Here is a 25,335-nt window from a genome sequence, read left to right on the forward strand (position 1 = left end):
TGTCTGTGGGAGAGCAAGTATCCAGAACGCATCAATTCTGCATTCAAAATGCATCCAAAACGCAGCATTTTGGCTGCATTTTGAAACGCACATGCAGTGACAAAACGTTTTATTTGTCACGCCAGAACGCAACATGCGCACATGGCCTTAGGCCTCACCCTCCTCATTATACAAATACACATCACCTGATAGGATTCACAAAACAATGATATGGTGAAAATACTTGCCTAATAATTCTGCAAACAGTGTACATTACTAATTATATACAGTAATTTGCTTTTGTAATGCGCAGTTATCATTTGTTTATTTTTTAGATGTTTTTGTTTTAACTATTGGATACCAAGATGTTTTGGGTTCCCCCCCCCCCCCCCAAAAAAAAGAAAACCTTTATTTGGAATTCTGTTCTATTGTAAACTCAAACCTAACCGCATACCCTGGGATTATTACATATACTGTTGATTAGTATTTGATGATTACTATAGTTTAGTACATATATGACGCCCTGGCAAAACCAGGTAGTCACAGAGGTTGTAAAAATCTCTCAGGTACAAAACTCCACCCTCCTTGGCACAACAACACAAAACCCACACCCAGATCCACAACCCCAGCCAGTAAAGCCTAGTCACCCCCCCATGACAAAAGGGACTTACCAGTGGGCGGGTGGGAGCGCCCACCTAGGGGTCCTGAGGTGTCAGGGGCGGGAACACAACAGTTTGAGTTTGATCAGGGGAGTGTGAAGTGCAGTGGAGTCAGGGGTTGGGGCCCCTGGACTATCGGACTAGGTGGCAGATGGCAAGCAGGACCACAGGCGACGGAGATCCGGTCGCGGGAGACCTAAAGTGGACCGGGGCAGGGTTGTAGCCCACCGGTTCCGACAGCGGGAATCCAGTCCGGAGGCCATGGACAGATGGGGTGCTTGGACCCTAGGGCGAGGAAGGTTGCATGCCCCTTGTCAATTGATCAGCCGGGGACGAGGTTTCAGGCCTTGTCCCACCAGCAAGCCCAGAGAGCGAAACGGAAGCCCAACTCGGGGAATAGGGTGTCTGTCAGAACCCACAGAGATCCCAAGGGTCAGATTTCGCAGGTCACAGCTCCCAACATACACAATACCAGGAGTGGACTTCCCCGTTCCAAGCGGAGTTGTCCCATTGAAGACACAAACACTGAGTGCAGGAGGAAGGGACCCCTGTTTGCTACACCCGGGTGTGGGACCCGAATGCACCCACCGGAGGCGACCGGTCACTGGCAACTTGGTTTACCACTGGACTTTGTGTGCAATTTTTTGGAACTGTGAGTACACCATTCACCCCCGGTCCAACCCTGCACGTCATCTTCAGCAGCCATTGCTCCCGTTCACCTCCCCTGGGCCCCGGGTCTACACCTCCCCTACCCGTGGAGGGGACTCCATCTTGCTGCCCTGCTCCATTAGCCCCGGGCGTCCCATCGCCAGACAGCGGCGGTTCTACCACCTCTCAACGCAACCCACGGGTGGCGTCACTGACAAAAACTCTCTCCCCTGTAAATACCCCCTTTCCTACGGTTGTGAGGACGGACGGCCGTACGAGCCCGAGTCCGGCTACCGCTAAGTAACCACAGTACTGTACACAGTACAGAGCCACAGTAACGAACCCAGATCCGAGCAGGCCCTGCAGCGGCCCGGCCCCGTCCGCAACACATATACTCGAGTATTGTGTAGTTATTCTCTGCAGTGTGCACAATGATATAATTCTTCTTTGTGTCAGAATCTAATAGGATTACGGACTGTATGGAGCAGGCCGTCAAGGGGTGAATATCACATCCAAGGGTCTGTGGTTGTTACAGCTGCCCATATAGACTGTAAATGGATTATGAAAAGTGGCACCAATCTGTTCTAGAAAATGGACTTATGCATTTCAAGTCTCAAGTGTAGAATATAATTGTTCACTGGCAAGCATCTTCCTTCTATTAAAGTCAGTGAATAGATTCTGATTTTCCTTCTAACTCCCTGGAGCCCGATCACTAGCGGTACCGTTACAGAATTCTCCCCATAGTGAGCGCTGATCGACCATACAAGCTCTTGCATTGGAAGCTATAGACTAATGTGACCCCGGCCTAACGCTAGGGACCCACTTTGCGTTTTTGCCTGTGTTTCTGCAGCGTTTTGAGAAGCACCTTTTTCATGCCAAATGGCCTGCATTTTGCGTTTCCATGATATTCAATGGATAAATGTGATTTCCAGACCCCACTTTGCGTTTTAAAACGCTGCGTTTAATTTGCATATTTTGTGGCAAAAACCCATGCGTTCAAAGAAGCACCTTGTTAGTTGTTTTTGCCATTTTGGGTGCGTTTTGCTAACATTGGAGTCAATGAGAAATGGCAAAAACCAAGATTCCTACAAATTTCTGCGTTTTACCTGCTTTGTCTGTGCAGAAAACATGCGTTTTGGACTTACAAAACGCATGCTTTTTGCACATTAATTTAATGATTTCATATGTCCCTTTTCTCACACACATAATCCGACAATTAAATTAAAGAAAATTTATAATTTATTGCTCTTTTTCTAATAAATACTGTATTACCCCTATAATTTCATTATATATTTCTATTTTCTTTATAATTTCTGAAATTATGTATTTAATCCTTTTTTTTCTGTTTTTTCATTATTTTTGACTGTTTAAACTTTATTTAGCAGTGTCAAGATTTACAAACGCATTTGGCAAAAAGCAGGTGGAAACGCATGTAAAAAGCGCTGTAAATGCATCAAAAACGCGGCAAATACGCATGCGTTTTTAGCGCTAAAATTCTGGAAAAGGCAAACTTTGGTCAAATCAATTAAGTCAAAAACGTTCGTTTAGAACTGCAAGTAGGAGAACGCAAAGTGGGTCCCTAGCCTAAAGTAGTATTCAAGATATGCCATCTATGATTGATCAGGTGGTGGCTTGACTAATATAACCCAGTACATTTTCACATAGCGATATGTGAACATAGACCAAAGGCTCATTTACACAAACTGATTTCAGACCAGTAACAAGCGCTAACTCATTCGGCACCCATTTCCTGGTCTTTTTACATGGCAGACGAAAAGTAATTGGGAGAAAATGATTGCTAATATGATTTCTCTGTCCCCATGTACAGTACTTAATAATGGCAGCACATCCCCCGAGTACACATTTTAGTTTGCTGCCATAAATCATGTTATAAAGCGTTTTGTCCATAATCAGGAATGAAATTACTATGAAAGTAAAGGGGTATTCCCATCTCCAAGATCCCTTCTAAATATGTAGTAGCTGTAATAATAATAATATTAGCAAATACCTCCAATTAGAAATGTAGTATAGTTCTCCTGATTATTTATGTTGCTTACCTCATGTGCAGGGCATTACAGTAGCTTAGGTATCCATGGTTCCGACAACTAGTTAACTTGTCACTCTGAGTGGACATAACCTTGGATACCTAAGCTGCAATGCCCTGCACATGAGGTAAGAAACATGGCTATATCAGGAGAACTATACTACATTTCTAATTGGAGGCACTTGCTAATATTATTATTATTATTATTATTATTACACCTACTACATCTTGGGATAGGATCTCAGAGATGGGAATATCCTTTAAAAGGTTCTACAACTTTCTGCAATATTTTTGCGTATTATTTGAGCTTTGCTTTTTAGATCTCAGTTTCGTCAATGACTGGGAGCGTTCTTTGTTTTTTCCAAATAAGAGAAATTTGACCTGATCAGGTCATAACCATACAATTACATACTGTAGGGTATTACTTAAAAGCTCTCTGAAAACCGTACCGTAAGTATCACATGACCAGGACTGGTTTGTACCCTCTGAAATTAAAACAATAAAGTCCCATTTTCCTAAAAAAAAAACATTAAAAAATGGATACACAATCAGGTAAAAAATGTTTTGTAATAAAGAATGCACTTTATTTGCTGAAAAGCAGAAATCCCCTTTAAGAAAGGCATAGAAATTCTAGGGAAACGGTGAGTTGTTTTTTTTTGCCCGCAGTAGTTGTGCTTATTCCTGCAGGAGCTCTTCACTTTCACTGAGAAGTTCATGTGGCAGTCCTCATACATGGAGCTATGTCTCTGCACTATGTAGTGTCACTTTCTTCGGGGATCATATTGCAAGAGCTGTAATCTATTAGAACAGGTGCAAAGGTGGCGTTGCCTGTTACCTTTCCTGGAGGTCACACGTTCAAACAGGAAGAAAACCTTCTTCTTCTCCTTCACTTCCTTATGTGTACTGTATTTTATGAGCATTATTAGAAGTGGAGATTATAAATATATCTATAATGTTCTCTCCGCAGCAGCTGGACAGCAGACGCTTGAGCAGTCCTTTAGGATCACCGGTGCAGGCTGAAGTGTTTTTTCCACGACTGGTAAGTTAATGCTTTCTTCCTTTCCTCATACTTATATAATGATTATGAATATCATATTCAATGTATAGGTAATTAAAATGATGATTATTTGCATTCATAAACTGTTAAAAATGGTGTAATGAAGAAATATGACATTTATTTTATAGCACGTTACCAGCTGGTGTTAAAGTTTATTGCAATGTGCATTTGTACCTAATGGGACGAATGCTGATGGACACACATGCACAGTCACTTCTCCATAGCCAATGGCTTTCTGCCATGCTTGTCAGGAAAGGAGCCTCAGCCTCTGCAATAGCATATCAGTATAGAGAAAGTATGAAAGGACTATATTGTCAACTGCCAGAGGGGGAAGGAGACTTATATTATTCAGAGCCCACACAGATCAGCACCATGGGATGGCACTTAAAGGGGTTGTCCAGGCTTGGGGTATGTGTATGTGACTGCAAACTTATGAATCCTCACAACTAGAAATTAGCGAACCCAGACTTTAAAGTTTGGTGTTTGTACTGAGCATACACTTTACAAAAAAATCAGTGTTTGGCGTTCGGGTGTTTTACTTATGCAAACCACTCCAGTGAGCATTTCTGTGCTCGTGTATGCTTGGTGCTCAGCTCACTCTGAGCCATTTGCAGTGTTTGAATGATTCAAACTGGGGCAAAATCAGCATTATCGGATGTAGTGTGTGTGACGCCCTGGACTAGTCTGGTCGTCCCAGGTAGTCACACACACATACACCCCCTCCCGGAGTAGGTGACAGCAGACAACCAAGAAACCCTTGTCACCACCCTCCAGGTTTGATGTCCACACCAGGGGGGCGGAGCCAGGCGGTTGGCTTCGCCCACCGAGGAGTTCACAGGCCTGGAGGTGGGAAAGACACAAGTTCAGACAGAAGTTCTAGAGCAGAGTGTGAGGAGTAACCTTGACAGTGAAGGAGGGAGGACGAGTTCAGGGGCAGACCTGTGACCAGGACTCCCAGCAGACTACTCCGGTTGGAGCCCAGTCACCTTTGGCAAGGAGGCAGACAGTGGTGGCCGCCTGCAGGAGCTGGGATTACAGCCGGTGGAACCGTAGGGACCGGGGTCGGGTGGTGGCCCGCCGGTACCGAACCGGGGAACCGATTGGAAACCGGAGCACCAGGAGGGGTACTCAGACCCAGTACAAAGCCCTGAACCGACAGGGCCGAGTCAAATCAACTGGTTGAGGACTGGACTTAAGGACCTATCCCACACAAGACCTGTTAGAAGACAACAGCCCAACCATACAGGGTAAAGCCACCGCCAAGGCATAGAGACCCAAAGGGCCAGCGTCTGCGGGCAAACGGGCCCCTACGGCATATACCAGTCGGGGAGCGGACTACCCTTGCTTAGGCATAGGAGTCAAACATTCATACAAAGAGGTGCAGGAGAAAGGCAGAAACCACCAACCTATTCTGGGAGAAGCTGCAGCCGGCTCCAGTGTATTGTGTCATAGTGAGTACACCAGTGCCTTCGGGCCGCGCGCCGCACCGCATCAGCACCCAGCACGCACCCGCTCCCAGCCTCCAGAGCCTCCCTTAGGGCCCCGGGACCATCACTCCCCTACCCACAGAGGGGTCAACACCAAGCTGCGCAACACCGTCCCCGGGAGGCCTAGTTAACGACAGCGGTGGTGTCCATCTATTCACCACAACCCGTGGGTGGCGTCACGAACTTACATCCCAAACCAAACCACCGCGGCCCCGGCCGTGGAACTTCCCCGTCAAGACCCTGCGTGTAGCGCCAAACCCCTTGCAGAGCGACGTGACCCCCGGGTCCATGAGAGGCTCGCGCCACCACCCACCGAGCAGCTCGGCGGTCGCAGCCGAGCCCGCGGGGCGGTACATATGCACAAACAAAATAAGAACAAAAAAAATGAAAAAAAAACCCTCCCTCCCCTGTAAGTGCTCTGTGTATGGCTGGCTGCATGTGGATGGAGCGCCGAACTGCTCAATCAGTGACTTCCAATGAAGTTCGGGTCAAGTCCAGGTCCAGAACAGAACTTTATATAAAGTCCAACTGAATCTGCAAAACCCAAACTTCCACAGAGCCTCTCATTTCTACTCACAACGCAAACTGTACTCACTGTCAGGATTCTCCAGCAAGAGCTGGCTGGTAGTTGACTACAATTATGCAATTGATATACATGTGATCACAAGCCAATTAAACAGGTGCGACCCAGAAATTTACTTTTATTTTTTCTGGACAGCTTCTGAAAAAATCACCGACTGGCAATATTTTTTACAGACACGTTGGGTAACCATAATAAATCATTATGACAATGAGTGACATATGTCTACAGCCAATAATTTTGATAAGAAAACATCAGCTGCAGTCTATGTCAACTGTAAAATGATGATAATTACAAGCAAAATAATCTGTATAAGTTTAAAAAAAAATCACAGACGCCTTAAATTTTTTTACTGACAGGGTAAATAAGTTCCCCAATTTTACAGCCTGTCCTGGAATTTCTGGATTGTTGGCAACCCAGGCTAAATGCAAGTGAATTGAGTGCGGCCGGATATGTCTAGTCATGAGTCTAGAAGTATGCCAATCACATACCTGGGGTTACATGACCGCCGGCACTGGAGAACACTAACAGTGCATACTGTGCAGCTTCACAAGTCCGCAGTCATGTGGAGTGACTGCAGACTTGATCCCGAAGCCTGGACAACCCCTTGCAAAAAGATGATAAAAAATTGCATTTTTACACTGCACACACTTCAGGTTAGTTTAAAAAGTCTCCTTCAGGGTACTTTCACACTTGTGTTCAGCGGAGTCCGTCATGTATGGACAACGCACTGTAACGCAAGTGTCAGCATTGCATCCGCTGGACGACGCAGCTTCGTTGTTTTGACGCTGCGTTGGGCGGAAAAAACGCAGCATGTAACTTTTTTGAGCAGCGCAATCCATATGCTTTTTTTTTTTTTCTTTTTTTTTTTTTTTAAATTACAAACTTTATTTTGTCTCTCGGTGGCCGAACGTTCAGCTGAGCGCCCGCCCGCCATCATGTGAGAGCGCTCAACTGAGCGCCCACCCGCCGGCATGTGAAAGCGCTCAGCTGAGCGACCGGCCGCCGACTACTGAGAGCGATCAGCTGATCGTTCACAATAGTCTGCTGCCGGTAAAACTGTAAAGAAGAAAATAAATAAATTTTAAAAAAAAGCTTTCCGTTGTTTTGTACGATCCGTTGCATCCGTCATACAACGCAATGCTACGGAAGCCGTCCAACGCAAGTGTGAAAGTAGCCTCACACATCCGTGTATCCAGTACATGTGACGTCTGTTTTCACACGTACCGGAGACACGGACACACATAGACCAATTAAAATCAATTGGTGTGCACACACATCAATGTTTTGACATGAACTGTGTGACTATGTGGAACACACGTGTGTCCTTGTGCTCCACACGTCATGTCCGTTTTCAGACGGCAGCACAGGTGTCACACAGATCGCACACTGATGTAATTCGTGTGACACATACCTGAGAAAAAACAGGTGACAAAAATAAAGAATTTTTATGCTTACTTCTCTCCAGCACTGCTGTTGCTTCCAGGCCTGCTCATTATGCTCATTGCATATTCACTGTACTCACCGTGGACCCAGAAGTAACAGCAGCGACGGAGACAGCAGCGACGGAAATGGGTAAGTATACCAGCTCATGCTGTCAGTGTGCTAGCCCGATGTCACACAGATAGCACAGAGACAGCACACAAAATACACACACGGACACATGCACACATATATGTACCTTCACCACGGACCGTGCAAAATGTTAGTATTTTGCACAGATGTGTGAAGGAGACCTTGATTGGTATAAATATGTATTTTTTATTTACCTGTGAATTCCACTTTCCTTTTGAACCTGGCTTTATTTTTCCTCTAAATTAGGCCCCTTCACACATGTGTATAAATCATGAACATTAAAAAATGGTACTGGTGTGATCACTGCTTTCCATCAGTGTGCCATCCGTGGTTTTCCAGTATGGCTAAAGAAATTAAAAGCTCATCCAGTACTTTCAATGTTAAACACATACAGCACATGGATGCCATGTGTGCGCTGTATAATAAGTTTTATTTCTTTAGCGCCAACATATTCTGCAGCGCTTTACAATTCAGAGGGGACATGTACAGATAATATGAGACAATACAAAATAACACTGTATGTGTTTTTCATAGAACCATAGCCTTGTAATGGCACTTGTCATCCATCCTGCTGGAAAAACATGGATATGTGAGCAGCCTGATAGGTTATAATGTGTATGTGTGGTATCCATGAAAAAAAGGGATGCCACGTGTACCAGAAACACCGACTTGTGCTGGAGGCCTTACTGAGACATGGCCACCTCTTCCCTGTATGTAAATCTAGTATTTTTAGCTACCTGGGTATGATCATGAAGAAAACTCACATGAGAAGAGTTAAGGACCACAGCCACTTGACGAAAAAGACTAGAGTTATATACAGGAAAGATGTATCCTTATGTTGGGAAAAGAGAAGTACAGGAACAAAAGATAAACACAGCCAGATTCAGGAGAATAGGTAAAATGTTACCGGTATTTACTAGCTGTACTACCCGGCTTCGCCCGGGTTAATAACTGCTGTTAACAAAATAGAATGTATTAACAAAAATGTATTCTGCACACAAAAACCACAAAACAAATAGATAGAAATGTAATTATTAAAAGGCAAAAACTAAGCTAATAGAAGCATTTCACAACATATATTTCAACACCACAGATATTCCACACAGATTTATCTAAATTGACCAAGTAGTGCATCATAGAACCTGGGTTTCTGCTACTCGTTGCAAACTATTGTTCTTTTTCTGAAGCACAATGTCACGGCTTTGAAAATCATTACCTACAATCAAGATGGCTACCTCATCAAATGTGGGAGCATTGAAACGTCGCTGATGTTCACCTTGTGGTGTTTTGTCAGCTCGAATGACAACCTTGTAATCGTCATTTGGCATGCATTCCAGTGCAGTCTTGAAAAGTTGAACATATGGATTGTTGGAGTGAAGGAACAGCTGCAAAATAGTGACAATATCAAGGCGAGTGTTAGTAATTAAAGAGCATCTCCACTGAGCCTCTGCTTCTGCATTTCCCATGAAGAAGAGTTGAAGAAATTGAGGTTCTTCTCCTTGTAATGAAAGCAGTGACTCAATTGAGTGGTAAACCTGTCCTTGAACTTGAAATGTCCGTGTAAATCCTTTTGTAAACATTACTTTTGTTGCACCAAATGATGTCATTTGGAAGCAGGAGTTGTACTTCCATTCACAACATTGTACAACATTCCCTCTCCTCAGAAAGTTCATTGGCCCTTGAGGAAGCAGCTCTTGTTTTCATGTCTGCAAGCCTCGCTTCTCTCTCCTCAGAAAGTTCATTGGCCCTTGAGGAAGCAGCTCTTGTTTTCATGTCTGCAAGCCTCGCTTCCCTCTCTTCAGAAAGTTCATTGGCCCTTGAGGAAGCAGCTCTTGTTTTCATATCTGCAAGCCTCGCTTCCCTCTCTTCAGAAAGTTCATTGGCCCTTGAGGAAGCAGCTCTTGTTTTCATGTCTGCAAGCCTCGCTTCCCTCTCTTCAGAAAGTTCATTGGCTCTTGAGAAAGCAGCTCTTGTTTTCATGTCTGCAAGTCTCGCTTCCCTCTCCTCAGAAAGTTCATTGGCTCTTGAGAAAGCAGCTCTTGTTTTCATATCTGCAAGCCTCGTTTCCCTCTCCTCAGAAAGTTCATTGCCCCTTGAGGAAGCAGCTCTTGTTTTTATGTCTACAAGCCTCGCTTCACTCTCCTCAGAAAGTTCATTGGCTCTTGAGAAAGCAGCTCTTGTTTTCATATCTGCAAGCCTTGCTTCCCTCTCCTCAGAAAGTTCATTGGCTCTTGAGGAAGCAGCTGCTATTCTCATGTGTGTCAGCCTTGTTTCTCGGTCTTCACATTTTTCATTGGCCCGTAATGCAGCTTTTCTTTTCGCATCAGCTGACATTCATGCCAAGGAATTCCTTTTCTTATGAGGCATTATTGTGGTAAAAATAGTCTGTAACTGACAGTTTCTATATCCTCTCACATAGAGGTAATGTGACTTACATCAGCCTTTCCACCAACACACCCTAACTGACATCGTATTACCTCACACAAGCTTTGTTATACTTAGAATCTCCTTTGTTGCCTATATTAACCAATCAGAGCTCAGATTAATTAATTAGCAAAATAGAAGCTGAGCTGTGATTGGTTGCTACTGGCAGCCTGATAAATCCCTAGACAGCAGAAAGCCCTCCCCTGACAGTATATATTAGCTCACACATACACATATAGACAGGTCATGTGACTGACAGCTGCCGTATTTCCTATGTGGTACATTTGTTGTTCTTGTAGTTTGGCTGCTTATTAATCAGATTTTTATTTTTGAAGGATTATACCAGACTTGTGTGTGTTTAGGGCGATTATGTGGCGAGGTTGGTGTATGTACGGTGAGATGTGTGCTGAGGGTGGTATATGTGTTCAAGCATGTGGTAGTGTGTGGCGCATTTTGTGTGTGTGTTCATATCCCCGAGTGTGGTGAGTATCCCATGTCGGGGCCCCACCTTAGCAACTGTACGGTATATACTCTTTGGCGCCATCGCTCTCATTCTTTAAGTCCTCCTTGTTCACATCTGGCAGCTGTCAATTTGCCTCCAACACTTTTCGTTTCACTTTTTCCCCATTATGTAGGTAGGGACAAAATTGATTGGTAAATTGGAACGCGCGGGGTTAAAATTTCGCCTCACAACATAGCCTATGACGCTCTCGGGGTCCAGACGTGTGAGTCTGCAAAATTTTGTGGCTGTAGCTGCGACGGTGCAGATCCCAATCCCGGACACACACACACACACACACACACACACACACACACACACATATATACACACACACATACACACACATTCAGCTTTATATATTAGATAAAAGTTGCATTTAGGGCAACCTTATAAATGATTCATGGGATAGCCCTTGTAGTGGTGCATTCACATGTGAAGTACAAATGTCTTGCGCAGTACTGCAGCTTTATGTAAATTGCATATACTGTATATATATATATATATATATATATTATAAAATATGCTTGAACATAATTAATAATAAGCACATATCCATGACGCACATGGCATGATGTGAACAGAGCCGTACACTGTGTATGTAGCACGCATCCAGCGCTGTATATTTGTGTGGAGTAATGACCGGCTCAGACTTGTGATTGGACCAGATGCTAAGTAAATTCTGAGCATGCAAAGATCTGAAGAATATATAATGCAGCGTGAACGATGTGCTGGGGACACCAATTACACTTTGCATTTACTTCAAAAACATGTTGTGGTTCATTAGAAAAAAAAATCTTCGCTGTTGCCTATGGCAGATAAAGAGACTGTAGGGATTATTTTCTTTATTGCAATTGTAAAAATATTGATTTAATTTGATACAGAATTGCTTCTCTCCTCCATTGCCGTCGTGTATCTAAACTTGAACTTGTGGATAGAATGTGTGTCTTCCTAAATTCATCTATGTCTGCTGAAGCTCTATATTGATGGGAAAGCGACATAAGAAAATAACTAATTGTTTAACCATTTCCTTACATAGGACACAATAGTACATCATGGGTATGACCTCACACAGGTCCTGCAAGAGACAAAGTGAATCGTTTGTATAACACTTATGCTAATTCTGACAGGGGGAGGGGATAACTATGAATATATTATCTGCTCCTTTGCTGCTGTCACTCAACAAGCAGCTAATTTTATAAACTTTACTTTTTTGGATTTCAAAACCTAAACATCCGAGCTGACCACTACAGGTATGTATAGGATCAGCCTGATAGTGCCAGTATAGCACTGGCTTTAGGTTATATACGAAAATCCTGATGATTGGGTCCCTCTAAATTAAAATAACATAACATTGCTTTGTGTGCTGGCTTTTGAAATCCGCACACATGCATGGCTTTCAATAGATGCTAGTGGTCCTCCTGAGCTGGGCGTCATCTATAGTTTCTAGCTAATAAAATCGAGAGCTATTTTATCAGCTTAAGTTGTCGGAACAGAGGGTGGCAACACCTGGTATCTTTGGCTCTTTTCACGCTGCATGTTTCCTTTAGTTAAACATGTAACCTGGAAAAGCCGTATTTTTTTTGCTGCCATTATAAGGAATAGCACAGTCTTTTTTTTCAGTACAACCAAAAAGATAAAACCGTATACAGCATCATAGGGGCAAATTGCCCTCAGTCCAGGCAATAGGATATGTTGATCTGTTTGTTATATATACTATGAACTGAATCTACAAGATATAGTGCAAGACCCTTATTGAAGTCTGAGTAAGCCGATGCCACCTTTTTTTTTTGTTGTTGTATCACTGAAACTAAAATTAAACATTATGTGCTGTTCATAAAAATATACATTACCCATCTATTGATCCCAGCAATAATACTTGTACAAGACGCAGGATATATACATACAATTGTTTCATCACTAGAGGTCTGAACATCAGGAATTCACAAGCAACCAAAAGTGCATGCAAAAATGTAGCAAAAGCATTCTTCTTTTAGGCTATGTGTGCACTAGAAAGTGACTTTTTCTGAGGCCTAAAACACACTTCCGCATAAAAAACGTCCGTGTGACACGGTCCGTTTTTCGGGTCCGTGTTCCGTTTTTTTGGGCGTTTCTCCGGTACGTATGGCATCCGTGTGATGGCGTATGCGAGCCATGTGTACATGTAAAATGTCCGTGTTTGTGTGTAAAATGCCCATGTATGTGTACGTGGAATGTCCGTGTGGAATGTCCGTTTGTGTGTTGCACAATGTTGTTGATACATGTCGGCTGACAGCAGACAGAGTTGCGCGATGGGAATGAACTCGGTTGAACTTCACCCGACTTCATTGTCATGCCGCGGCTCTGTCTGTGTGCCGCGTACTGATTAGCGGTCACCTGTGAAGGATTCACCAGTGACCGCTAATCCCCCGAGTGACTGAAGTGAGCAGCCCTCTCTCATACTTACCGCTCCCCGATCACCAGCGCGGCGAGGAACAGCTGTGCAGAGAATACGCGGCAACAATTACTTTGAATATGCCGGCCACTCATTAATCAATCTCGTATTCCCTGTTTCCCCACCCACAGACGCCTGTGATTGGTTGCAGTCAGACACGCCCCCCACGCTGAGTGACAGCTGTCTCACTGCACCCAATCACAGCAGCCGGTGGGCGTGTCTATACTGTGCAGTAAAATAAATAAATAATTAAAAAAAACGGCGTACAGTCCCCCCCAATTTTAATACCAGTCAGATAAAGCCATACGGCTGAAGGCTGGTATTCTCAGGATGTGGAGCCCCACGTTATGGGGAGCCCCCCAGCCTAACAATATCAGTCAGCAGCCGCCCAGAATTGCCGCATACATTATATGCGACAGTTCTGGGACTGTACCCGGCTCTTCCCGATTTGCTCTGGTGCATTGGCATTCGGGGTAATAAGGAGTTTTTGGCAGCCCATAGCTGCCAATAAGTGCTAGATTAATCATGTCAGGCGTCTCCCCGAGATACCTTCCATAATTAATCTGTAAATTACAGTAAATAAACACACTCACCCGAACAATCCTTTATTAGAAAAAAAAACACTAACAAATTGCCTTGTTCACCAATTTTATAAGCCCAAAAAGCCCTCCATGTCCGGCGTAATCCAGGATGGTCCAGCGTCGCATCCAGCTCTGCTGCATGAAGGTGACCGAAGCTGCAGAAGACACCGCCGCTCCTGTTAGCTCCACGCAGCTAATGAAGGGAATAGCGGATGTGTGTTGCGGGTCTTAAGGAAAATCCGGACCCTCTAAAAGAATCCCGCCCCATGGTAAAAAAAAAAAACACACCAAAACCGCAGCGAAATCCGCATGTGGTTTTACCGCGGTTTGCTGCGGATTTGTGGCGCCCTGGAGAGGCCAGGTCGTCACAGGTGCTACACCAACACACCCCACACCCCGGTTAGGCACACCAAAGCCAAACGCAGAGTCCTTGTTGCCTTCCTCCAGGGGCTGATGTCCACACCAGGGGGTGGGCCAGGCGGTTGGTCCCGCCCACCGAGAAGTTCACAGTCCTGGAGGCGGGAAAAGCAGTTAGTTGTTGGGAGTTGAGTTTGAGAGTTTGAAGTGAAAGGAAGTGAAGTGGTAGTGGAGCAGACAGAAAGCGGTCCGGGTGTGTGGCCCGGACGGTACAGCAAGGTTGGCAGACGGTGGTGGCCGCCTGCAGGAGAGGCCGATTGGAGTGAGCCGTAAGGACCGTGGACGGGCGGTGGCTCGGCCGTACCGGACCGGTGAACAAAGAGAAGCCAGCACCATCCAGCAGGGCTTACGGACCCCGACAAGGCTAGGAGTCGCCGTTGAATTTGTCAAATCCGTTAGCGAAGGGAACCTCCTGGGTTTCCCAGCAGTCAAGTCCCGATAGAAGGCGAAAGCTCAAACCGTGAAGGGAAACACAGTCACCGCAAAGGCTAAAGTTCCCAGGGCCAGAGCCTGCGGGCAAAAGGGGCTCCTTCAGCACCCATCCAAGCTGGGGAGCGGGTTACCGGTGGGAACCCATTGGAACCGTACACACTACACAGGTGCAGGGAAAGGCAGTCACCACCAACCTGCCGGGAGGAGAAACACCGCAGCCGTCTGTGGGACCCGTCCATCCAGCCGTTTGTTTTACCGGAGACTGTGTATTCGTTACTGGCTAAGTGAGTACCACTGTGCCGTGCGGCACAGCGCTGCCCCCGCGACCCTGCACCTCGCCAGGCCCCGTAACCCGCCTGCCATCCATCCCTACCCCTCACCGGGCCCCGGGACAACCAACCCCCCTACCCACGGAGGGGAGAACCAACATCCAAGCTGCTCCCTGTCATCGCTCTCGGGATCCCCGTCCAGAGCAGCGGTGGTGTCACCAATCTCACCACAACCGTGGGTGGCGTCACGGACAATAAATCCCCCAAAACCAATCCCCTTTTCACTCACAGGCGAGGAACGCCGCTCGAGTCCCCGGGATCCGGCCCACCACCGAGCAGCCGCAGCAGCCGGACCCGAGCAGTGGGTGAGCGCAGCGTCCCCTCCTCCGCCCGCGACAGATTTACCGGCAAAAAACGCAGCAAACTTGCGGAAAAATGACATGCTCTTTAATTCCGCAGCGGAAAATCCACGGGTAAATTAGGCTGGTTTCACACTACGTCTTTTTAACATCCGTTGAAAACGTTATTTTAGCGGAAGTACGGATCCAGTGCAAATGCGTTTTCATTTCAATGCATTTGCAATGGACTCGCGTTAACATCCGTTCACCTGCGTTTGCGTGCGTTATAGTGAGGATCCAGTGACTTGCAGTTTTTTAACATGTTTCAAAAACGCTACTTGTAGCGTTTTTGAGCTGCGTCCAAATACTGCAAATTGCTGGATCCTGACTAAACAGCACGCAAACGCAGGTGAACGCTGGCGTGCTGATAGACAGGATCCTGCTTTTGTACTGAGCATGCCCAGAAAGTACTGAGCATGCCCAGAACCAGTCTCGCGTGATCTGTCTCTCTCTCCTCCTCCCTCCCTCACCCTCTCTCTCTCTCTATCTCTGTCTTTCCCCCTTCCTCCCCCTTCCTCTCTCTCCCACCGGAGAGCTGCGGACACTCGTAACCAAGGTAAATATCGCGTAACCACTTATCTTAGTTACCCGATGTTTACGTTGGTTACGTGTGCAGGCAGCCCTGCTCCTAGCAGCTGCAGACACTCGTAACCAAGATAAATATCGGGTATCCAAGGCCGATGTTTACCTTGGTTACCAGCGTCTGCAGCTGTCAGAAGCCGGCTCCCAGTCTAGTTCCCCTCACTCCCGATCACATGACTCCAATGCCCGCCCCTAAACATCCAGTGCAGGATCCTGCAAAATAACAGATGCGTTTGCATACGTTATTTGCTGTAAAAGCAGGATCCGTACTTCCGCTAAAATAACGTTTTCAACGGATGTTAAAAAGACGTAGTGTGAAACCAGCCTTAGCAGGTATAAAAGAAACGCAGTGTGCGCACAACATTTTTTAAAACCCATAGGATTTGCTGGGGAATGACTGCAGCAATGTTAGACACATTTTCTGCCACAAATCCGCCACAAAATCCGCAGCGTGCGCACAGGGCCTTACACTGTGTTTTTCCTGGCAACACTGCAAGCACTGAACGTGTGCACTTACCCTTACAGTAATGTTTTCTATGAAACCTATAAACAAGTACTAGCTTTTTTAGATTTATGTGCTCTTAAAAAGATGAAAAAACTTCTGTTCCAGATCCCCAATGCAGGAATGACTGTGCATGTATATAATTATACCTGCTGTTCACCTATAATTATAACCGGAAGATGCTCTGGTTATTCCGGATTGGCCCCTATAATCATTTTATTCTTAGTGCAGTACAGTACACTCGTTGTGCTCGTGCTCTGGCTTTGCTGTACTTACAGGACTCCGGATTTCTTCCTTGGCTATATTCTAAGAAATCAAGACCTGATTATTGCTGTAATGCTTTGTGGGTAAAACTGGAATCACACATGCAGTTTTCGATGCAATTTTTAGGCTATGTGCGCACGTTGCGTTTTTTTCTTACGTTTCCGCAGCGTTTTGAACTGCAACGTTTTATTTCCAAAATGCATGTGTTTTGATTTCCAAGCAAAGTCTGTGGGAAATAGGGCTTTCTTGTTCGCACAATGCTTAAAAAACGCTGCGTTTTTGTTGTAAAAAATTGTCAAAATCTCTGCGTTGAAGAAGCAGCATGTCAATTGTTTTGCCATTTTGGCAGCGTTTTGCTAACATTGAAGTCAATGAGAATTAACAAAACGCATCCTAAATCAAATTCCTAGCGTTTTACATGCTTTTTTGATGCAAAACGCTTGCTTTTTTGACAAAATCAAAGCGTGCGTTTTTGACATTATAATGAGGTCAAGAGGTTTCCTTTTGCCCTCACATTCAGCCTTACTTTAAAAAAAGAGAGAAACAATAATGTAACGTTATTTTATACATAAATATTAAATCACAATAATTTTTTTATTAAAATTAGCTATTTTGTGTATGATTTAAACCATTACATTTTTTTTTCAATTTTTTTCCTAGAGTTTGAATGTTTAAACTTTATTTAGTAGTGTATTTGTACTAAAAACACATCTGACTTTAAGCAATGAAAAAGCATGAAAAACGTGGTAAAAACGCTAAAAAAAGCTAAAAAAAATGCATGCGTATTTCCTGCGTTTTTGTGGCTAAAACCAAATTTGAAAGTAAGAGTAGGTTATTCCCATTAACAAAATTTTTATTAAAGATATAAAAACACACCATCAGTGTAAAAATAGACCATCAGGTCACAGTGAATTGAAAACAGTAAACACATGAAAGATTTTTAGTCTCTGTGGAACCAGAGGGCTCAAGACTTAACTTGAAGACAGAGATACATTCAGGCAGCGCCACAAATAGAAAATTTTTGAATGCTTGCTGTCCATGAGTGTCCGCATAGATATAAGTCAGTCCTCTCCAAGCGTCCACTTGTTTCTTGTAATATCAAGGAATGGCAATTATTTCATTCAGTTTAGCAGAAGTGAGCCATTAGATTCAAGATTTACAACAGTCTCCACCTCGACGCGTTTCCCCACATAATAAATACGTGGTTCATCAGGAGGCTACAAAACAGATAAGCTCTATCAGCAACAGATTGAAAAAGGTTCACCTAGATTGCACATTCATACATTATATCACAGATAGGCATGTAAGATAACAAAGTAATACAAGACAATAATATAAAAGTACTTGCCCAGGGAGAAAAGGTACTAGATGTGCAGATCCATGGCGCCCATCACAAAAGATCCACGGCTAGTCAGACAATGCTGGAGGAAATTCACTGCCATAGTCCAGAGAGGCGTCATGGAACTGCACATCACTCAGGGATTTAAATAGCCCACAGTCTCCTGATCAGCTGTAGACGATCAAGGCAATCATGCTGATGCCGATATCGCCACATGTGCGCATGCCTAATGTGATGCGCACACCTGAGGAAAACCCAGGAGACTGGTATAATGGAGGCGCCCCCGTCCGCATCGCAACTGCGCCTGCCCAGAATCTTATTGGCAGCATGCATGTGCGGACGGAGGCCCTCACGTGCCAAAAGTAGGTAGATATAAACAAGGGGAGAGCGCATGCCTGAGGATCATGGATATCGTGACGCCCACAGGAGCGCCGCCGTCCACATCACCACCGCGCCTTGCCAATCAAAGGCAGCGTGCACACGTGGACGGAGGCCTCAATATGCCAAACTTAGGTATAAGTAAATAAAGGCACAGCGCATGCGCAAAGAACAAACGGGGTCTGCATATAGATAATAGAATAGTGCAGATCACCGTATATATGCGCAAGCGTAGTTAAAAACTTAGTGCCTCCTCCATAAATACAAGATTAGCATATTAACCCCCATATATAAAGATATACCTATAATTTGCATGCGCAAAAACCAGCGGAGTCTGCATACAGATAATAAAATAATGCAGATCACCGTATAAAGGCGCAAACGCAATTAGAAAGGTGCTTAGTTTCTCCTCCATAAATATAATATTAACCTAGTAACCCCCATTGGTATAGATATACCTATAATTATATTAAATATCGATAATAATAATTAGGGGGTCCCTTTTTAGGGGAATATAGATAAAAAAAAGGCTAGTAGAAGGGACACCACGACAAACAAGACCCTCATTTATAGCAGTATATACCACATAGACGTCCATGATCATAAATAGACGCCATGTTAGATCGAACCCCTAGTAGGCACATAGTTAACAAGGGCATTGAAAGAAACTTAATAAACAGGCTGATAAGATGTTACATCACATACTATCAAAAAATTCCCACAGAGGTACAATCATTCCTAGTCAGACATATCCCCCACAATGTGAGGGTACATCTGTAGCCAGGCTCCCATAACAAGGACTAAAATACATAGATGTTAACCATCAATATGGTCCATTCCTGAAAGGAAAGAAAGTTTGCAAAGTAGAGCAAAAACAGATTTAAACTAAACAAATTTTGACACCGCTTCAAAGCTAAGTGGGAAGGAAGCAGCCAAAGGAGAGCTGTTCATTCAGCCCCCCTGGGGTTAAAGATCCCATTTTGAATATCCAGGCGGATTCCTTCTGCAATAATGTCCTATCAAAATCCCCTCCCCTAGGGTTGGGTTTCACCACCTCCAAAATGGAAAATCGAATTTGGGCCACATCTCCCCCATGTATCATATTAATGTGGCGGGAAATTGAAGTGTCTCGTCCATTCCTAATGTCCGCAAGATGTTCACCTACCCGCCTCCAGAGTTCTCTTAGGGTCTTACCTATATAGTCAAGGGGACAGGTACAGGTAGCCCTATAGACAACTCCGGAGGTTTTGCAATTGCCAAAATCACGTAAAGGGAAAATTTTTCCTGTAGCTGCACTAATCACCCTTTTACATTGTTCCATAGATCCACAGTATTTACAGTTCCCACAGCGGAACATACCACAGATGCGTCTATCCAACCAAGTCCCCTGTGGTCTAGGTCCCTGGTACATACTATGTACTAACTTGTCACCTATGGTACGACCCCGCCTGTAAGTGATACTTGGAAACTTATTAATATGCTTCACCAGATCAGGGTCAGCCCTCAGAATCTTCCAGTGCTTTTTAATCACTGAAAAGACTCTTTCGGACTGTACATCATAGGTACCAATAATACGTGTGATGTTATGATCATTATCACGTACTCGAGGGGCCATGATATTATGCCTCTTGGTGTTCTTGGCAAAGGCATAGGATTGCTGGATGATCTTTTTAGGGTAGCCACGGTCTAAAAATCGACCAAAAAGGTCCGTGGCCTGTACCTTAAAATCTTCTTCCCTTGAGCAGTTTCTACGTATTCGCAGAAACTGCCCTTTAGGAATACCCCTCTTAAGGGGAATGGGGTGGTGGCTGTCCCATTTCAAAAGGGAATTGGTCGCTGTGGGACAGCGACCAATTCCCTTTTGAAATGGGACAGCCACCACCCCATTCCCCTTAAGAGGGGTATTCCTAAAGGGCAGTTTCTGCGAATACGTAGAAACTGCTCAAGGGAAGAAGATTTTAAGGTACAGGCCACGGACCTTTTTGGTCGATTTTTAGACCGTGGCTACCCTAAAAAGATCATCCAGCAATCCTATGCCTTTGCCAAGAACACCAAGAGGCATAATATCATGGCCCCTCGAGTACGTGATAATGATCATAACATCACACGTATTATTGGTACCTATGATGTACAGTCCGAAAGAGTCTTTTCAGTGATTAAAAAGCACTGGAAGATTCTGAGGGCTGACCCTGATCTGGTGAAGCATATTAATAAGTTTCCAAGTATCACTTACAGGCGGGGTCGTACCATAGGTGACAAGTTAGTACATAGTATGTACCAGGGACCTAGACCACAGGGGACTTGGTTGGATAGACGCATCTGTGGTATGTTCCGCTGTGGGAACTGAAAATACTGTGGATCTATGGAACAATGTAAAAGGGTGATTAGTGCAGCTACAGGAAAAATTTTCCCTTTACGTGATTTTGGCAATTGCAAAACCTCCGGAGTTGTCTATAGGGCTACCTGTACCTGTCCCCTTGACTATATAGGTAAGACCCTAAGAGAACTCTGGAGGCGGGTAGGTGAACATCTTGCGGACATTAGGAATGGACGAGACACTTCAATTTCCCGCCACATTAATATGATACATGGGGGAGATGTGGCCCAAATTCGATTTTCCATTTTGGAGGTGGTGAAACCCAACCCTAGGGGAGGGGATTTTGATAGGACATTATTGCAGAAGGAATCCGCCTGGATATTCAAAATGGGATCTTTAACCCCAGGGGGGCTGAATGAACAGCTCTCCTTTGGCTGCTTCCTTCCCACTTAGCTTTGAAGCGGTGTCAAAATTTGTTTAGTTTAAATCTGTTTTTGCTCTACTTTGCAAACTTTCTTTCCTTTCAGGAATGGACCATATTGATGGTTAACATCTATGTATTTTAGTCCTTGTTATGGGAGCCTGGCTACAGATGTACCCTCACATTGTGGGGGATATGTCTGACTAGGAATGATTGTACCTCTGTGGGAATTTTTTGATAGTATGTGATGTAACATCTTATCAGCCTGTTTATTAAGTTTCTTTCAATGCCCTTGTTAACTATGTGCCTACTAGGGGTTCGATCTAACATGGCGTCTATTTATGATCATGGACGTCTATGTGGTATATACTGCTATAAATGAGGGTCTTGTTTGTCGTGGTGTCCCTTCTACTAGCCTTTTTTTTATCTATATTCCCCTAAAAAGGGACCCCCTAATTATTATTATCGATATTTAATATAATTATAGGTATATCTATACCAATGGGGGTTACTAGGTTAATATTATATTTATGGAGGAGAAACTAAGCACCTTTCTAATTGCGTTTGCGCCTTTATACGGTGATCTGCATTATTTTATTATCTGTATGCAGACTCCGCTGGTTTTTGCGCATGCAAATTATAGGTATATCTTTATATATGGGGGTTAATATGCTAATCTTGTATTTATGGAGGAGGCACTAAGTTTTTAACTACGCTTGCGCATATATACGGTGATCTGCACTATTCTATTATCTATATGCAGACCCCGTTTGTTCTTTGCGCATGCGCTGTGCCTTTATTTACTTATACCTAAGTTTGGCATATTGAGGCCTCCGTCCACGTGTGCACGCTGCCTTTGATTGGCAAGGCGCGGTGGTGATGTGGACGGCGGCGCTCCTGTGGGCGTCACGATATCCATGATCCTCAGGCATGCGCTCTCCCCTTGTTTATATCTACCTACTTTTGGCACGTGAGGGCCTCCGTCCGCACATGCATGCTGCCAATAAGATTCTGGGCAGGCGCAGTTGCGATGCGGACGGGGGCGCCTCCATTATACCAGTCTCCTGGGTTTTCCTCAGGTGTGCGCATCACATTAGGCATGCGCACATGTGGCGATATCGGCATCAGCATGATTGCCTTGATCGTCTACAGCTGATCAGGAGACTGTGGGCTATTTAAATCCCTGAGTGATGTGCAGTTCCATGACGCCTCTCTGGACTATGGCAGTGAATTTCCTCCAGCATTGTCTGACTAGCCATGGATCTTTTGTGATGGGCGCCATGGATCTGCACATCTAGTACCTTTTCTCCCTGGGCAAGTACTTTTATATTATTGTCTTGTATTACTTTGTTATCTTACATGCCTATCTGTGATATAATGTATGAATGTGCAATCTAGGTGAACCTTTTTCAATCTGTTGCTGATAGAGCTTATCTGTTTTGTAGCCTCCTGATGAACCACGTATTTATTATGTGGGGAAACGCGTCGAGGTGGAGACTGTTGTAAATCTTGAATCTAATGGCTCACTTCTGCTAAACTGAATGAAATAATTGCCATTCCTTGATATTACAAGAAACAAGTGGACGCTTGGAGAGGACTGACTTATATCTATGCGGACACTCATGGACAGCAAGCATTCAAAAATTTTCTATTTGTGGCGCTGCCTGAATGTATCTCTGTCTTCAAGTTAAGTCTTGAGCCCTCTGGTTCCACAGAGACTAAAAATCTTTCATGTGTTTACTGTTTTCAATTCACTGTGACCTGATGGTCTATTTTTACACTGATGGTGTGTTTTTATATCTTTAATAAAAATTTTGTTAATGGGAATAACCTACTCTTACTGTTTATAAATATTCCCGGGCTTTTGTCCCTAACTTTGTTAAAACCAAATTTGACAATGACAAATTCTGCCAGAGGATGCGTTCATTTCTGCAAGGTACAGGACACAACGTGCTCACATGGCCTTAGAGCCAAAGTCAGAAGTGAATCCATTAGGCAGGAGAAGTATAAGGACCTGTGCAGTTTTTAATGCATTTTTGTTGCAGTTTATCGTGCAGTTTGTTGCCCAAATCTGCATGTCTATCTTTATCCCAGCAAAGTCTACGAGAACTCAGAAATTCTGTGCGCACATTGCTTTTATTTTCCTTGCAGTTTTTGGTGTAGAAAAAAGAAGCAACATGTGAATTGTTGGCTGTTTTTTAACCTTTACAGCCATTGAATTCACTAAAAAAAAAGTATCAAAAACGCATGCATTTTTTGGTGCGTTTTTCTGCCACAAAGTGTGTTTTTTGGTGGAGAAAATTTCTGCAGCGTGCACAAATACCCTAAATCCTTCCTTTGTATTTTCCATTCCCACATAACTTAGTATGATATATGCATTTTTCAGTTTCCTTTTGTAAGATACTTTTTACACAGGCCAATAATAATCGAGCAGACTTGCATTTGTAAGAGAGCTTGTTCCAATACATGTAAACTTCTATTGATCCGGCACTTTAAAAAGTTCACTTTATTCCTACATATAGCACACATACAGCAGCTCACTTCTGCGAGTTTTTCCTAAGCCCTAATCCGACTGAGGAAAATAATCGCAGCATGCTTCGATTGTTTACGAGTCTCCTATCACTCACACCCATACAATTCTATGGGTGCAAGAGAAACATCGGACTGCACTCGGATGACATCCAAGTGCAGTGCGATATACACACAGGCTGACAATGGAGGAGATGGAGAAATTAATCCCTACCTCTCCTCCGCAGCTGTGATCGAATCGCAGGATCGGATCACAGTCACATGATACCCTGCTGACGCTCGCAGGGTCATTGGCATATCGCATTGGATGCTCTCACATCGGATGCCATACGCCAGTGTGACCCCAGCCTATGATATAGACGCGCATAGCACCTGTGCTTGGAAGCAGTCAGCTGAAACACTGCCTGCCATACACTGTGGTGACTTGTCTGATTGCAACCAATCACATTGGGTGGAGAAAGCAGTGCATATTCAATGAAGGTTAATTAGCTGCTCCAGAAGTGAATGGGTGACCTGGCAGCAGCATACCGCCATGACAGATCCTCGGTAATTACAGCGCACATTCCTATCCTTCTATCCCTTCTACCAACATTTTTAATCCTCGGTTTCTGATACACATAGACTTATATGGGGACTGGATTCCGGATTGGAACCAGATTTTAAAACAAAGATAACAGGGTCCTTCCGGTCCCGGTTATCTGCAAGTCCGCTCGTCTCTACTGATAATATGCAAAGTAAGTTGTTTTGACATTACTGTGCATATGTTCATTCTATTGAGCATTTTTAAGAGCTTTATCAGGCGTGATATGGAACGGAGAGAGATAACCATTAATTGTATATGTCATTTTATTTGAGTAAACTATTTATTGCAAATAAGGAGAAATTAACACAGTCATAAAATTAGATCCCTGCAATAAATTCTGGAAATGATCCACACCTCCAAGGAACTGTGTGCATCCTGAATTATCGCCTTTGTACATAGTGTATGTGTTTGTGTTCACGTTTAACCAGGCTCATTATAATTTCAGACAGTTCCTTTCTGCGGTCACATAAAAGGCGGCATGAGACCAGGGAAGAAGATCCTCATAATGGGAATCGTGGGCATGAACCCAGAGAGGTGCGAACACTTTGTGAGAAGTCTTATTGATTTGTTCTTGTTGTATTGTTAAATTGTGATTAACAGGACTAAAGGCTACTTTACACGCTGCGATATCGGTCCTGATATCGCTAGCGTGGGTACCAGCCCCCATCTGTTGCGCGACACGGGCAAATCGCTGCCCGTGCCGCACAACATCGCCCAGACCCGTCACACATACTTACCTGCCCGGCGACGTCGCTGTGACCGTCGAACCGCCTCCTTTCTAAGGGGGCGGTCCATGCGGCGTCACAGCGACGTCACTGAGCGGCCGCCCAATAGCAGCGGAGGGGCGGAGATGAGCGGGACGTAACATCCCGCCCACCTCCTTCCTTCCTCATAGCGGCCGGGAGGCAGGTAAGGAGAGCTTCCTCATTCCTGCGGC

At 44.4% G+C, this 25,335-nt stretch overlaps 1 protein-coding gene across 1 annotated transcript in view; it reads left to right on the forward strand.

Annotated features, from left to right (window-relative positions):
* Nucleotides 1-25,335, forward strand: part of LGALSL (galectin like) — a 52,659-nt gene that overhangs the window by 10,394 nt on the left and 16,930 nt on the right. Inside the window, exons 2-3 of the mRNA XM_075339257.1 lie at nucleotides 4,298-4,369; nucleotides 24,844-24,932. Coding sequence (XP_075195372.1) covers nucleotides 4,298-4,369; nucleotides 24,844-24,932 — 161 coding nt within the window. The remainder of the gene's footprint in view (nucleotides 1-4,297; nucleotides 4,370-24,843; nucleotides 24,933-25,335) is intronic.

The sequence above is a fragment of the Anomaloglossus baeobatrachus genome, chromosome 3 (genome assembly GCF_048569485.1).
Source record: "Anomaloglossus baeobatrachus isolate aAnoBae1 chromosome 3, aAnoBae1.hap1, whole genome shotgun sequence".
Classification (NCBI taxonomy): domain Eukaryota; kingdom Metazoa; phylum Chordata; class Amphibia; order Anura; family Aromobatidae; genus Anomaloglossus; species Anomaloglossus baeobatrachus.